Source organism: Acanthochromis polyacanthus, chromosome 20, assembly GCF_021347895.1.
Source record: "Acanthochromis polyacanthus isolate Apoly-LR-REF ecotype Palm Island chromosome 20, KAUST_Apoly_ChrSc, whole genome shotgun sequence".
NCBI lineage: Eukaryota > Metazoa > Chordata > Actinopteri > Pomacentridae > Acanthochromis > Acanthochromis polyacanthus.
The window spans coordinates 18,002,796-18,017,122 of NC_067132.1; the positions used below are offsets into that span (position 1 = coordinate 18,002,796).

The 14,327-nt window shown below is 39.2% G+C and overlaps 1 protein-coding gene across 15 annotated transcripts in view; it reads left to right on the forward strand.

Annotated features, from left to right (window-relative positions):
• Nucleotides 1-1,022: 1,022 nt before the first annotated feature.
• eya1 (EYA transcriptional coactivator and phosphatase 1) overlaps nucleotides 1,023-14,327 on the forward strand; it is a 40,154-nt gene continuing 26,849 nt past the window's right edge. For 3 of the 15 annotated variants that reach the window (XM_051940551.1, XM_022195019.2, XM_051940557.1), the window contains exons 1-6: nucleotides 1,024-1,334; nucleotides 8,823-8,950; nucleotides 9,632-9,697; nucleotides 11,150-11,227; nucleotides 13,211-13,277; nucleotides 13,651-13,796. In XM_051940551.1, coding sequence (XP_051796511.1) covers nucleotides 8,827-8,950; nucleotides 9,632-9,697; nucleotides 11,150-11,227; nucleotides 13,211-13,277; nucleotides 13,651-13,796 — 481 coding nt within the window. In that variant the 5' untranslated portion in view covers nucleotides 1,024-1,334; nucleotides 8,823-8,826. Of the gene's footprint in view, nucleotides 1,335-6,845; nucleotides 7,137-8,822; nucleotides 8,951-9,631; nucleotides 9,698-11,149; nucleotides 11,228-13,210; nucleotides 13,278-13,650; nucleotides 13,797-14,327 lie in introns of those variants that run through there. The other 12 variants (XM_022195020.2, XM_022195022.2, XM_051940559.1 and 9 more) reach the window with 10 other exon arrangements.

Here is a 14,327-nt window from a genome sequence, read left to right on the forward strand (position 1 = left end):
TCTTATCATCACCTGCTGGTTATAGGTATCAGAGTGAATACATAGTCCAACCACTAACACAGCACACCATTCTTCTAGCTGTGGGTGTTCTTTTTCTCTCAGCACCTCTTTACTGTAGAAAATGTATGATTTCCTCTTTCTTGGTAATCATTTGTCAGTATTACAGTTGGTATTTGACCCACAGGTTTATTATATGGAAATAAAACAAATTTTAAGCAGTTCATTCATGTCATAGCCATTCTTTACACAGAATTTATTGGAAAAAAAATGTCATGACATGTTGAAGCAAAATCTGTACAAGCCTCATCACCAGCTTGAATAAATCACCAGTTTGAGCTCATCAGTAGCAGCATGGCCTTGTGTAGCAGCTTTACACAGTTGAAATAATAACCTGGAGCAGACAGAAGGCAGTCATTACCTTGCACACAGACGCTGTGTGTATGTGTTGACGGAGGACTTCCACTAGAGTGCTGTGGAGACGGACAGAGCCGAGCCTCTCGGCCGCTGTTAAACCTCTGGCTCCCCATCACCTAAGCTAATGACCCAGCCCCTTGTTTACCCTCTGAAGTCCTTATATGACAGCGAGAAATCCAGCAATGACCCAAGGCTCACAAGAGCAAGAAAAAAAAAGTGGTTTGTGGTGGAGAAGAAAAAAGAGCATAACAAAAACAAGAGAGAAGGGGGGAGAAGAAAAGTGTGAGCCCTCAGGGTGTGTGAGCAGAGCCTGGTGTTCCAGTGGACGGGCAGGCCAGTGGAGAGATCTGCCATTTCATTGTCTTACTCTCCACTGATACAATCTGGAGAGAACTCTATTGCTTAAAGCTGTGAGTGAATGACATATGGGGAGCTGGTGTGAGGCACAACTCCCCCGTGCCTCCTCCAGACCCAAAGTCTTCCTGTGAGAGCACCGAGCAACTTTTCTGCTTTTTCAAACGGCAGCAGCCTCCCTCTCCCTCCCTCGTTCACGGCCTTTCTCCCTCCCTCCCTCCCTCCCTCTCCGTTGCTCTCTCTCACTCTCTCTCTTTTTTTCCCTCTTCCTCAGACACTCACTAGTCACTGCCTGAAGCAGTAATCGGACAACTCTCTTTCTCAATAGGACTGAGTCTCCTGAGATACCGCGCGGGGCTCCATGGGTTCCAACACCTAAAATGAAAAAGAAAAAAGTAGTCTTGTAGTTTACATTTATTGTGCTACAGATTCTACCAACTCCTGAGAACTATGATAGAAAGTTTGCTGCCTGTTCTGGTGGACTGAACGATCTTTCTCTAGAAGATTTTTTTTTAGAAAGAAGACATAAGAAGGGATAAACACACAGGGATTCAACCATAATTGTAGTGAGTATGACTTTTAATTTCTATGTCATGTGTGACATCTTGGTTCGCTAACTGTCCTGTCTTGATTTGTCTAGTATTTTAGTGTGTGTGTGTGTGTGTGTGTGTGTGTAATTAGCTCTTTTTTTCATAAATTATTTTAGCATTTATTTGTGCACACAACTCATTTAAAGCATTTCTATTTACAATGGGGTTTGAATAACAATTTAATTTCTGGCCTACTCTTGTCATTAATTGTTAGAGTTTAAAACAGCACCTTTCATATCTCTGTTATTTCAGTAAATGTACTGCTGTTGACCTTTTCCAAAAAAATATAATAAATGGTCATATTAACTCAAGAGGAAGGCTTTAATCTTCACATGGCAGCTGCAATTTAGGAAAGATGATAGATAAATAGCTTTAAAAAAAACAATTGCTCTTGATGAATGTCTACTTTTAATTTAAGTGAAAGTAAACCCAGCTTATATCCTTATTTAAAAAGTGTATTTAAATTTGTAATATGATGGCATTCAAATCATTATTTAGAGCTGTATATCTGACAATTGCTAAAAAAAAAATCCCACACTGTTCTGCTTTTATAACACGTGCAGCGTAATTAGGTTTACAAATTTTCAGTCAAGTCTGTTTACAAAAATGTTCAGTTGTAAATATAAATGATGTATGAAAAGTGATGTATTTTTCTGTATTCATTGCTAGTAATTTGCAATTTAAAAATAATGACATCTAATTTTTCTGGACTTATGATAAAAATTGCATTTATAATCTGCCAAAAAACACACCCCTTTATTAGAATTTAAAATAATATCATCAATGTAAATATATCCAAATTTACCTCCGAAAAACTGGATCGTCTTTTGCTTGGCCCAGTTTACATATTTGATCAGACAAGGAAAACATGCTTGTCTCTGCAGTAGTTCCTTTTCTGCTGGCAGAACAAACAAAACCAACACAGTTAAAGCAGCTGACATCTAATGCCATCTGCTGAGGCCCGGAATGCTGCAGGGAGACCTGAGAGGCTCTCAGTGTCTGACCAAGACAACAGGCCTTGACTCCCGGCCGTGCTGCGTCTCCGCTCGCCAGTATTTCACGTGTAGTGAAGATGACTCACCCGCTGTAATCACTAGGCTCTCTAATTGAAGGATGTTCTCGTTTAATGTTCTGTGTATGATCAGAGGCTCACATCACAAGTCAGGGAATTATTCACTGGTGTGTGTGCATAAAGGGAATTTTTATCTTTGAGAAATTTTTCCTCTTTCCTTTTTCACCCTCTAATTCCTGTCATTTTCACATGCCTGCCCTTTTCTGTGTTTAGAAAGGTGTGTGTTGATGAAAGAGAGGAAATAGAGATTTAGGATAGGCTAGTGAGCCAGACTGCTTGCAAAGTGGCCTCTGCTTCATGTAGGCAAACATGACAATGTGTGTGCCTGCTGCAGCCATTCACACACACACAATAACCTTATTTATCCAATTAACAGATAATGAGCAGGCTGATTTGGGGCTGTTTACACTGTGTATTTGTTTTACACAGGGAGAGATCAGGGTCTCTCTGGCTGGCTGCAGCGCTCCATGCATGTGTAGCAGCAGTGTGTACAAGCAGGAGTGTTCGGTGGTGACGGTGGCATTGTTTGCCCAAGGACTGATGCCTTCCGTATGGATGTGTCTAGCCGGCCAAGCCCTTGTCCTCCTCTCTCAGAGAGAAGATTGAAAATGGTGAAAGACACAGAGGGCTAATTGATCCAGCCTCACTCAACTATTAGTGAAGAAGATAGAAAAGTGGAGAGGGAGTACAAGAGAAGGAAGAAGGTAATAAGGGACCTCCTATTAAGTAGCCCATACTGGGCGATTAGTGGACAGGGGCTGTTTAGTAAATACTGTGGGGTGTTGTTTTGTTAACACGCCACTGTTTGGATGTGAAATGTGTGGTTGAAAGATCAGGAAATAAGCTTTGTGAGCTTTCTGATGATTGCCATTACAGGTCCTCAATCACTAAAATCCACTTGTGTGGATGCTTACGCTGTGCACAATAATAAGGAAGCTGCTCAGTTGTAAGCGTGAACACGAAAAAAAATATTTAAAGCGATCGATGCATTGTACTCTCTACAAAGCAGCTAAAATTTATTGATGAATTTTTTTATAAAACAAAAAATAAATACTCAAGATACTTTAGAACCCTTTGCACAGCTAATATAAAGGATGCAATTTTAGCATCTCTTCTTTTCACTATCCTGCGTAGATCAAAATAAAATAAAATGAGAAATCACAACCATTAAAGAGATATAATCATTAAGATTTGTACTTGGACTTTCTTTCATCTTTTTCTTGTAAAGTTTCTCCCGTCCTGCAGTGGTCACGGTGGTAGGCAGGTTGTGATAAAATGTCCACCTTAAATCTTGTTTGATGGCCCCTCAAAGGCAAAGTGGCCTTCTGGAAATAATTTTGAAGGTTGAAGAGCACAGTATTAACAAATTTAATGTAGCTATTGAGTGAATTGCTGGAGCACGATGTCAGATTGAACCAAACGAGAGAGACAAATTGCACATCAACAAACAGCACATCTGTTAATAATTGTGCTTTTAATTACAAAGAAGCACAAAATTCTAAATTGTATGTTAAGCACCATGGGCTTTCATAATTTTTCGCCGTAATACTCATTTGTATGTTGAGCTGAAATGTGTTCAATATCCTGTCACAGTATATATTTTTTAAAGAAATACATACATGCAACATAATGATTAAAATAATGTTGTACATTAAAAATATTTCCTGTAGATATATGTTTTAATAATTCTGTAGTGTTAAAGTTGTGATAAATTTACACTGAAAGATATTATTTATTCTTGCATGTCAAAAAGTTCAGAAAAGTGAATTAGGACATTGTGTAATTCTTAATATTAATTCATTTCAGTATAAATGTGCAGCAATTGTGTAAATGCATATGTTTTGAGGACAAAAAAAACACCAGTCTATTTAATGTTGCATTCGTTGGCAATCGTCATTTTTTTGGCCACGTATAGAGACACAAGTGAAGTGTAGCATTTTGTAAACTGTGCCTAATTCCACTCACATCTGTGTCCAATTGTTGTCTGCATCTACATTCTTTGCGAGTGGATTTATTTTTCCTGGGCCACCATGTGGATTCAGCTGACCAGCTTAAGTGGGGATTAGTTGTTTTAAAGTTAGATTTTGATTAAAGCATTGTTTTTCAAAAGTTGTAACACACAACACATGGCTTATGTAGTTTGCAAAATACAAAGGATTATGCACTATAAAATTATTGTGTATTAAAGATGACAAGTAGAGAATGGAAATAAAACGTTGAAGAATATTCACTTATATCCATTTTTTATTGTGTTCTGCTTATTTTTTACTGTCATATCTAATTAATGATATGTGTGAATACTTTCTAACAAATTCCGCATTTGATACAGCACGGCCCATTTGAACTAGGCAGCCCTTGCTTGTATAGTAACACAGGTACATGTAATAAGGGAACTGCCAGTGTCTGCCAGGTCAGACACCCTGTATGCTGAGATGGTCTGTGCTAAAAGCTTGGCTGTGTCTATATTTACCTTTGGAAATGCAGGTCTTGAAATAAGTAAAGCGAAACAAAAAGGCCAGCAAACAACCATGAATGAAGCGTGTTGTGGCTCTTCTTCTTCTTCTTCTTTTTTTCTTTCTCTTGATGACACTTCCAGCGCTTCATCTAGCCGGGCTTTGTTCTTGTTAGCTTCAAAGACCTGGCAGTTCAGGTTGAAGTAAGAAGCACATCAAAGATGCTGAATGCAGCCCCTTTTTTTAAAACAATAAATATTTAGCGGTGAAGAAGAAAGGCTAGTTTCTGCTTTTAAATCCCTGCCCCCCTCCCTTCTCCTCTTCCATCTTCCTCGCTCTCCCTCTCTCTCTTCACCTGGCTGGTTTCACCTGCTGGCAGCGGCTGAGACACCAGCATGGTAATGGCTTTATTGGCCTGCACTGTTGAACAGAGAAGCCAGCCACCACCATACCACATCAACCCACCACAACACTCTCTCTGCACAACTTCCCCCAACTCTGTGATCGCTGTTAATGTGCTGTGGCAAAATGTGTTTCTCTTTTGTCTTCATGGCTTTTACCTCTGTGGATTTTCTTCATTTTATATTTTTGTTTCGTTTTTTTAATATATATTGAGTCTTGTATTTTTTTTTTTACATCTCGTCTACAGATTTCAGTATTTGGAAATGCCAGGAGGAGGCACTGCTGTTGTCCACTGAAAGTGAGAATGAAATATAATGATTATTTCTGCTAAGATGGCTGTACCGTAAGTAGTGGGAGAGAAGGCAAATTGTAAAGCTGGAATGGTATTCATGAAGGTTTTGCCTTGGTGTGAAGAGCAAAGCCTGTTGAGGAAAAAAAAGAAAAAAAACTTAAGACCATGGAGCTCAGGTTACCCTGGCTCATGTAAACAGTCAGCCATTAAAAAATCATGCCAGGATTTTTGAAAAAAGACTTTATAAGTTTTTCTCTTTTTTTCTGACAAGATGAATACCTTTGACCTCTTTTGGACCCTGTATTCCCATGGTGGGCTGGAGTCAGGTCTAATATAGTGTTATAGCCATGCAAGTATATGGCTCTGCTTGATGTTTGCAGAGAGACAAGCAGAGCGGGAGTGGACAGCAAAATGTAACTGTCAGCTAAAGGAGAGTAATAGAGGCATTCGTAGCGTCATAGGAAACATATGTGGCTCCATATGCTCTCCATGTTCTTGTTTCCAGTCTCCTTCATTGTCTGAGATGCACCACTGATCTGGGGGCCTCTAAAGTGCCCTGTGTGTGTGAGTGTGTATGTGCATTTGCACCACTCATCTGGGGCCTCTGGAGTGTCCTGTGAATGAGTGTGTGTGTACACATGCAGACATACAGGCCTGAGTTATGTGTCTTTGTGTGCTAAAGAAAAAGACATAAGCATAAGCTTTAGTATTGCCACAGAGAAAGAAAGGATTTATATAACGTGTGTGTGAGAGTGTATGTATTGCTCTCATTGTGCTTTTCTGTCTGTTGTGAGTAGGCTGCAAGTTAGGAAGTTGTGTATTTTCGTGCTGTGCTATGGCCCCAGGCTGGGGCAGGCCTGCGGGAAGCAGCCCTGATGATCATTAGGACCTGTCAGTATGAGTGGAGGAGGAGTGCTGATAAATTTCAGATAGTGTCAATTGCAGATGAAAGATCTGCTGAAGATGCTAGGGGTGTCACGCTTGACTTGCCGCTGCTCAACAAGTCCCATCTTCCTTCCAGCAGCAGGCTACCTCAAGCAAGAAGATAGGCAGGCTCTCCCACCCTCTGCTGCCCCTCAGCCCCTTCTCCCCTCAACCCCTCACCCCTTTGCCTACCTTCGCTCCCTTACCCTTCTCGACGTCCCCCACCCCACCCCTTCCTGCTTACCTTGGCTAAGCCGCTTTGCATGTTGATTGGGGGAGGGCTAATCCAGTTTGCAGCTGTCGTAGACCAATGATGAATCACCTTTCCGTCATTTGGCCATGCTCCCCTTGCTCAGGGAGGAGGGAGGACCTGGAGGAGGAAACAACAGTGGAGCAGGGCTGCGGCTCAGACAGAGACAATGTGAGCCTCTGTTCCCCCGCTAGCCCTCTCTTCCCATTCTGTTCCAGAATAACAATAATGTTTTCTCAGACAAGCCTTTTTGTGTCATGGATGGCTCCGGACTGTGACATCGAGCTGCAATAACAAGGAGTGACATTGTTTCTGCTGGGGCAGGTGGAGGCAGAATAAAGAAAGGGAGTGTGGTTTGAGAGGACTCAAAACCATCTAGGTCCAGGTAAGAGCACCGTTGTGCCAGTGCCAGCAGCATCAGGGACATGTCGCTCTCTGTGTGGCATCAGAGATTGCCTTAGAGACTCTGCTAAGCAACTGTCAACATTTCTCAGCTTATTGTGTTGTCTGACTGGAGATAGTGGGGGCTTTTTAGCCAGCAGTTAATGAAAAAAAGTTTGAGCAAAAGAGGAGAAAATGGGACTGAGTAGTGTGTGCAAGAAATGGGGTTAGTTTATTCTGGATGTTCCTCAAGTGTTTGGAGGGTGTGATATTTTTAGGGGAGGAGTAAATTAATATACCTTTGGGAAAAAGACAATGTAGCTTCCATTACTGGAGCACGCGTAAAGAAGACTGACTTAGCCTTTTGTGTTCCTGTTTTATTTTGTATAACTCATGTTTCACTATTTGTCTCCTGGTGTTTTTGGTGTGTAACATAATGCTTAAAATATATATTTTATCATTGATAACTCATTTGGACTTAAACCGCAAGAAAGGGCTACATTTGCCAAGCTATACTGCAAAGTATCATAGTATCGTATCTATATAATATCATCTTAAATTCAGTAAATGCATATCATAATTTAATCTTTTTATCTCATAATTCTGTTCGTTTTGTGGCATCTGATATCATTTAGACTACTCCGAGTTACTCGAGCATTTATCTTTGTGGCCTTGTGTATGGGCCAATGTTTATCGATAGCAGAGATAGCCAGAACTCTGAAATATAATTGAAAATGGCAGTGTAATGTAGCAAACATTTTATCCTAATTTCATTAACTCACTATTGCAATGGGAACAGTGGCAGAGACAAATGGGCTATAGAGTTTGTGGCCGTACTTTTCAAATCACTCGTGCCTCCTTTCTACTCCATTGTCTATACTCGATCAAATCCTTTGAGCACACAAATGAGAAGATAGAATAATGTTTTCAGTGGCGTGGTCTTTTGTATAAACACAGAAACAATTAAGGAGCTTGCCAGAGCAAACACATGCCTCATGAGCTTCTCATCTGCCCATCACTGAGGCATAGGCTCTTATAATCAAGCAGAGTGCTGCACTTTTAACAGGCACATTAACCATTGCCTCAAACCAGCAAACATCTGTTAACAGTCTTCATTACCACACAAAACGATATACACTTAAGGCCGTTTTTGTTTCAAGACACATCGGACTAATTTGACAGTAAACATTTTGTGTTCACGTCATGTAAATCTGTGACTAACAGTGAGATTGTTGTAATAGGAGAAATCGGAAGCTGTCTCGTCAGAATGTCTACTATTCATTTGCAAACTTGCAGTTCTGCACTGTTTTTCTTTTTGTTTTCTTCTTGTGTATGAATGTGCGTCTATGTTTGTGTTTGTCAAATGTGTTTTATTTCATTTTTATGTGTTAATTTTGTTATTTGTCATTTGGCATCACATAAAAATTTCTTTTGTATTGTTGAAAATATCACATGCAAGGTAGCCATTAGCAAACATGCATTAAATTATATATTTTAAAAATAATTCAAATTGAAGTTTTTTTACTTTAATTTAACATTCTACTGTCTTCACCATTTTACTTCTGTCACGACTGGATTATGCATGCTGTGTACACAGCGTTGAGTTTGAGAGCTCTGTGCCTTCCCTGAAACCAGAGCGATATCTGTAATTTGATTTGGTGTGTGCATGTGTGTGTGTGTGTCTTGTCAGGTCTATGGAAATGCAGGATTTAGCCAGTCCTCACAGCCGAGTAAGTGGAAGCAGTGAATCTCCTAATGGTCCCAACCTTGACAACTCGCACATCAGTAACAATTCCATGACACCCAATGGCACTGAAGGTATGTGGGCAGTGCTTTTAAGTGTAGCTTTCTCTGTCTTGTGTGCTAATATAGATTTTTTTTTTTTAAAAATGACTGAGAAACTGAACAATGTGAAAGTATTTCAGTGTAGCAATAATGCATTAGAAGCAGTAAAGTCTTTCTAGCAATAAAGCTAGTGCAAGAGTTGTTGCATCAAATCCATGATTTTTTTAAAAAGGTGAATTACCAATGTGTTTTTTGAGTTATATAATACTAAGCAACCAGTAAAACAGTGCCGGTTTGTAGTATGAATTATTTTGAACCTTGCAAACTCATTCCTACCGTAACATTTATAGCTTGCACAATTCAGTGCCTGTAGTAGTTGTTTTCCAGTGACTATTAGCTGTTTATTTAAGTAACCATGTAATTATTCAAAGCCCACAGCATGGAAATGATTGAGCTTTGCATGCGGTTTCTACTGTACATAGTTATTTACTCAGGTGATTCGGCTGTGCTTTAAATCTGAGCCTTTGTTTAGTGAAGCAGTCATACCCATGTCACAAACCAACAAGTTATTAAAAATACCCCTTGTCACGTAATCTGCAGGTTAGTCTTTGCCTTGAGCTCAGGGTTTATTTTTTTGTGTATTCATCACGCAGGACCCGTAGTCAAATATGCAGACTGTCATGTGTCCCTTTGCCATTCTTTTGTTTCCCATAGGTGATAACATCACAATGCTTACCACTGCAGACTGGTTGTTAGGTTCTAACTCACAGTCCGCTGCAGGTTTGTCTACTTTTTGTGACATGATGAAAGGACAATACTTGGTGTTTTCCCCAACTCCACTGAAAGCACTCTTTGTGGTTGACTTTTTGGAATCATCTGCTTGACCCATAAAGAAACATGGTTTTGTATTCTTTTAAATGTTCCGTAAATAAACAGTTTTCAGCTGCAAAATTATAAAATTGCCTCAACTATTGTGCCTTTCATTCAAAAACTCATTGATATCTATTGTAGTTTTCTGTTTTCAGCATGGTTTGACACTGACTGGACATGAGTTCATTGTTATTGATTGATCAGATTGTGAACTTGCATACTGAGCGTTTTGTTTTCGTTTGGATGTTCCATGCAGTTTCCCGAATACAGTAGTTATTGTGTGCTCTGTGACCTGAGTGTGTGCTAGTTTATGCATGCACTATTTTACCACTATGTTTTCACCGGTGTGTAGTTCAAAAGAATTACCCCACGTCAGCATATGTTTCTGCATTGAGCGAGCATAGTGGAAACATGTAAAACATGACAGCAAATGGCTTCTTCAACCATGAGGGATTCCACTGAGCATGACTTTCTTGCCCACATTGTCAATTTGTTTTGCCAAAAAAGGAAAAAAAAATCCTTCAGCCCGCCTGAAGTGAAATGGATTGATTTCAAAGATTCTTGAGCTGTCAGATAGCTGTGAAATTGTCTTTGCAAATCTATCGCTGAGCTGTATAATGGAGTCAAGGTCAAACAGCATTCGCTACACTCTTAAAAAGATTTTATACACCATATATTTCCTTGACATTTCAATTGTGCCTGCATATTCCTGCCGAGCTCTTTTTTTATCAGTGACTTTAAAACACTTCTCCAGAAACAATTTTTAGTTCAATTCATCGTAAAGCCATAAGTTTATCATTTAATTTAAATAATGATGTCAGACATTTGTTTTTGGTAAGAAGAATAATGTCAAATTTAAATTAAGTTTGTGGTGCTCTTAAAATAATGAAAATGCAAGTTTGAAATAAATTAATAAGCTTCATATTAGAAAGTGTCTTAAGGACATTATTTAAATGTAGAATACTTTCTCCAGGTCGAAAGATGATAAATGATAGGTAATAAAGATGAACCTCTAAAGCCTCTACTATTACATTAAACACATTTTTTTAAAAAGATTGGAAAATAAATAGATATATGGAGACTATTTGAATCAGTGCAAATGCAATGTTATGTTTAATATTTCTCATTTATTTAAATTGAATACTGTTGAAAAGTCTTCTGACTACTCACTTCTCCCATTGCGTTTGTGTTATTTTACACTGAGTCACTTTTTGCTTTATATAAAAGAATAGTTTTGGTGAATGTGAAACTCTGAAAGCCTACTGTAGTTAGACTTGTAGTTAGTCTGATCTTTTTTATATTATTATTCTACCTTACATTGGTTACATGCATTTGGTGACGGTGTGGCTTTTTTGTTTGCAGTTAAAACAGAGCCAATGAGCAGCAGCGAAATCGCCTCCTCGGTAGCAGACACCTCACTAGACAGCTTCTCAGGATCAGGTGAGAGAGGAAGACTGTTTTCTGTGTGTGCACTCATGTGTCTGGCTGCTTCCCTCTCACACACACACACAGCTATAGAACTGATTAGATGATGAGATGAGTCTAGATATGGGTGACTGATAAGCCAGGCCCCAGGAAGTGTCCCTGCAGCTAAAATACCAATATAATGTGTGTCTGTGTCCAAGTGTGTCGACGAACAAGAGACTCTACCTTGACTTTGTCAGCGTATTTATTTGCTGCGCTTGCTCGTGTGCGTGTGTGTGTGCTCACTCTGCTGGTTCCCATGTCAGTGAGGACTGAATTATGACCTGTAATGCACTGAGCCTGTCTGTCCAGTGGAGTGACACGGCGTCCCAGTGGCCCTCACTCTCTACGGGCTGTTACCTTATCGCCCTGTCAGAGCCAGGGTTTTCACACCTTCCTTTCAGCAAGGAAACATCACACAGACACACACACGCACATACACACAAACACAACACACATGTGGCCTTGCTAAATAAAACCAAGGCCACAGAGTATAATGAGCATTGTCGGAATTGTAAAAGAAATTATCACTAATGTGTTAATTTTTTTTGCTTGTTTCTTTTTTCCACCCGGACCAGTATCTGTGTCAGACTGCAGCACCATGTTACATTTTCTATAAACATTTATTAATAACCACACATCCAAATATCTACGGTATTAGCTTGCTGCTAATTTTCCTGTATTTCCTTAACAATTTAACTAAGTACTTGATACTTAATGCTAGAAGCGCATAAATCACTGTATGACTTTTGTCTCTGACAATATTAATGAAATTTAGTAATCTTATACCCCATATCCTCCGTGGGGAAACCCAAAGCTCTGTTCAGAAGAGCAAGTTTTGTCCAGTGGCAGGTGCTGCTGATGTGGGAAAAGTGTTCAATATTAATAATGTGTGTGAGGGGTTACGGCATACAGTTACATGCAGTTAGCGCTCCCCCGCAACAAAATCCCTTATTTTACATGTCATGACCAATTAGACAGATGTTTCAAAACTGTGCCACTCTGCTGCTGTTAGATATGAAAACTGAGATTGTTGCGTGTCTGAATTTTTCTCGTTTTTAACTAGCCATGAATTTAATAAAATGTATGTTTTGGCTGACTTAAAATATTTGAATTCTGATATTTATATGGTCATTAGTTTACAAATTTCAATATTTCAAGTACATGATGCTTACTCTTCATACAAATTAAAATCAATTATGGTATTTCTTTAAATACACTTGTAAAGTTGGTAGCTGAAGACTTTTTGACTGGATACTGCACATGTGATATTTAAGATTTATTTTAATTTTTTATATTGGACTTTTTATTTAAAATTTGTATTAACATTTTTTAACTACACCCTGCAAGTTACCCTTAGAATACCAATATAGCGTCATCTGTCTCTAAAAGCATTTATTTAAGGTTTTTCCTTTTAGACAAACTTGGGAATTATGATGGAAAAAGCCAATTTTGTGTAATCTAATTCTAACTGCAGATTCCAAACAAGTGTACTTGTTTGAGTTATGTGTGGCTGAACTTTAACAAGTTAACAGCACCGTGGAACCACACAGTCTCGCTCTTAATGATGGAATGATTATGCAGTAGCACTCATTACCTGCAATCAGTGATGTCACTTCCAATGTGGTTGTGGCTTGAAAGGCCCAAGGCAACTGAAGCCACAGGCCGGGACTTATTCAGACCATCATGTGTGTGTTTACAGCAGCGGTTGTCATAGCAGCCCAGAAGTATCTCAGAGATACGCTGGTCAGCAGAAGAACCTGATGTTCTTACCTGATTATTTTACTTCATTATTGCTCCCCGGTTTTCAACCTTAAATAAGGTTACCAAAATAAATAGAGTAATGCAATGTAATTACTGTTTCCAGATTCCAGAAGTTTTGTTGGCAAAAGATAATATTTACCTTATTTCTTAATGTTTAAATATGTGCTTGCCTCTTTTCTTTTTAACTCTCCTCAGCTATTGGAACCAGTGGCTTCAGCCCAAGACAAACTCACCAGTTCTCTCCACAGATTTACCCTTCCAAGTAAGGTTTCTTTTATTTTTCTATAAAAAATAAGCAGCATCCAACTTCATTTGGATCTTTAATTAGATCCTTCTGCTAGATCGGGGTTTTCTGACTGGCTTTGTTTGCCTGGATGTCTGCAGCTTGCACACTCTGAAATCTGTTGTAATTATTATCTTGCAAAAATTTCCTTTTCCATTTGTTGTTCTTTCACTTTGTATATGAGCTGTGCGATGGTATCTATTTTACGACTTGGCTAAGTGTTTAGAATGAAGTAGCACAATCACAAGGAATTTGTCAGCAGAGTTTGTGTTATGGTTTTGGGGGTAAATGGTTCCTCTTTCTTCCTGCCTTCCTTTCTCACTTTTGTTTTTTTGTCTCTTTTCTCAAATAGCAGAACATATCCGCATATTCTTCCTACCCCTTCATCCCAAAATATGGCTGCGTATGGACAGACGCAGTACACCACAGGAATGCAGCAGGCCGCAGCTTATGCTAGCTACCCCCAGCCTGGCCAGCCCTATGGCATCCCAGCTTATGGTAAGATCAAGACAAATCATAACCTTCGCCTGCTAAATAAGTCATGTTAATAATGTCAGAGCTCTTTAATTTGTATTCATACATAAAATAAGAAATGTGCAGTAGGGTATTTTTCCTTCCTGAAGGTCAAGACCAACCCCTTGCTCGTACAAAATCATGTTCCCACAATTCCTCCCGTAAATCACCCAAGAGCAGCAGAGATGCTGAGTTGTTGTTTAGTGCCTGCATATTCTCCTTCAGTGCAATAAAAGAGAATTTGCTTGTGAAGCTGTTCAGACAGATCAGAAAGATTAGTGATATAAATCTGAAAACAAAAGCTGGTTTCCTCTGGCGTTGCAAGAGAAAGCATGAAGTACATGGCTCACTGTAAGCTTTATTTGTCCAAAGTCTTTGGAGTGTTTTGACCCCAGAAGTCTCTCCAATATGTGCAGGAATTTACACTGTTTATTTGAATGGAGTCCTGCAACCTACCGTTGCAAAGAAACTACATTGCGAGTGATTTAGCCGAGACAATGGTCAGTGCAGCTCACC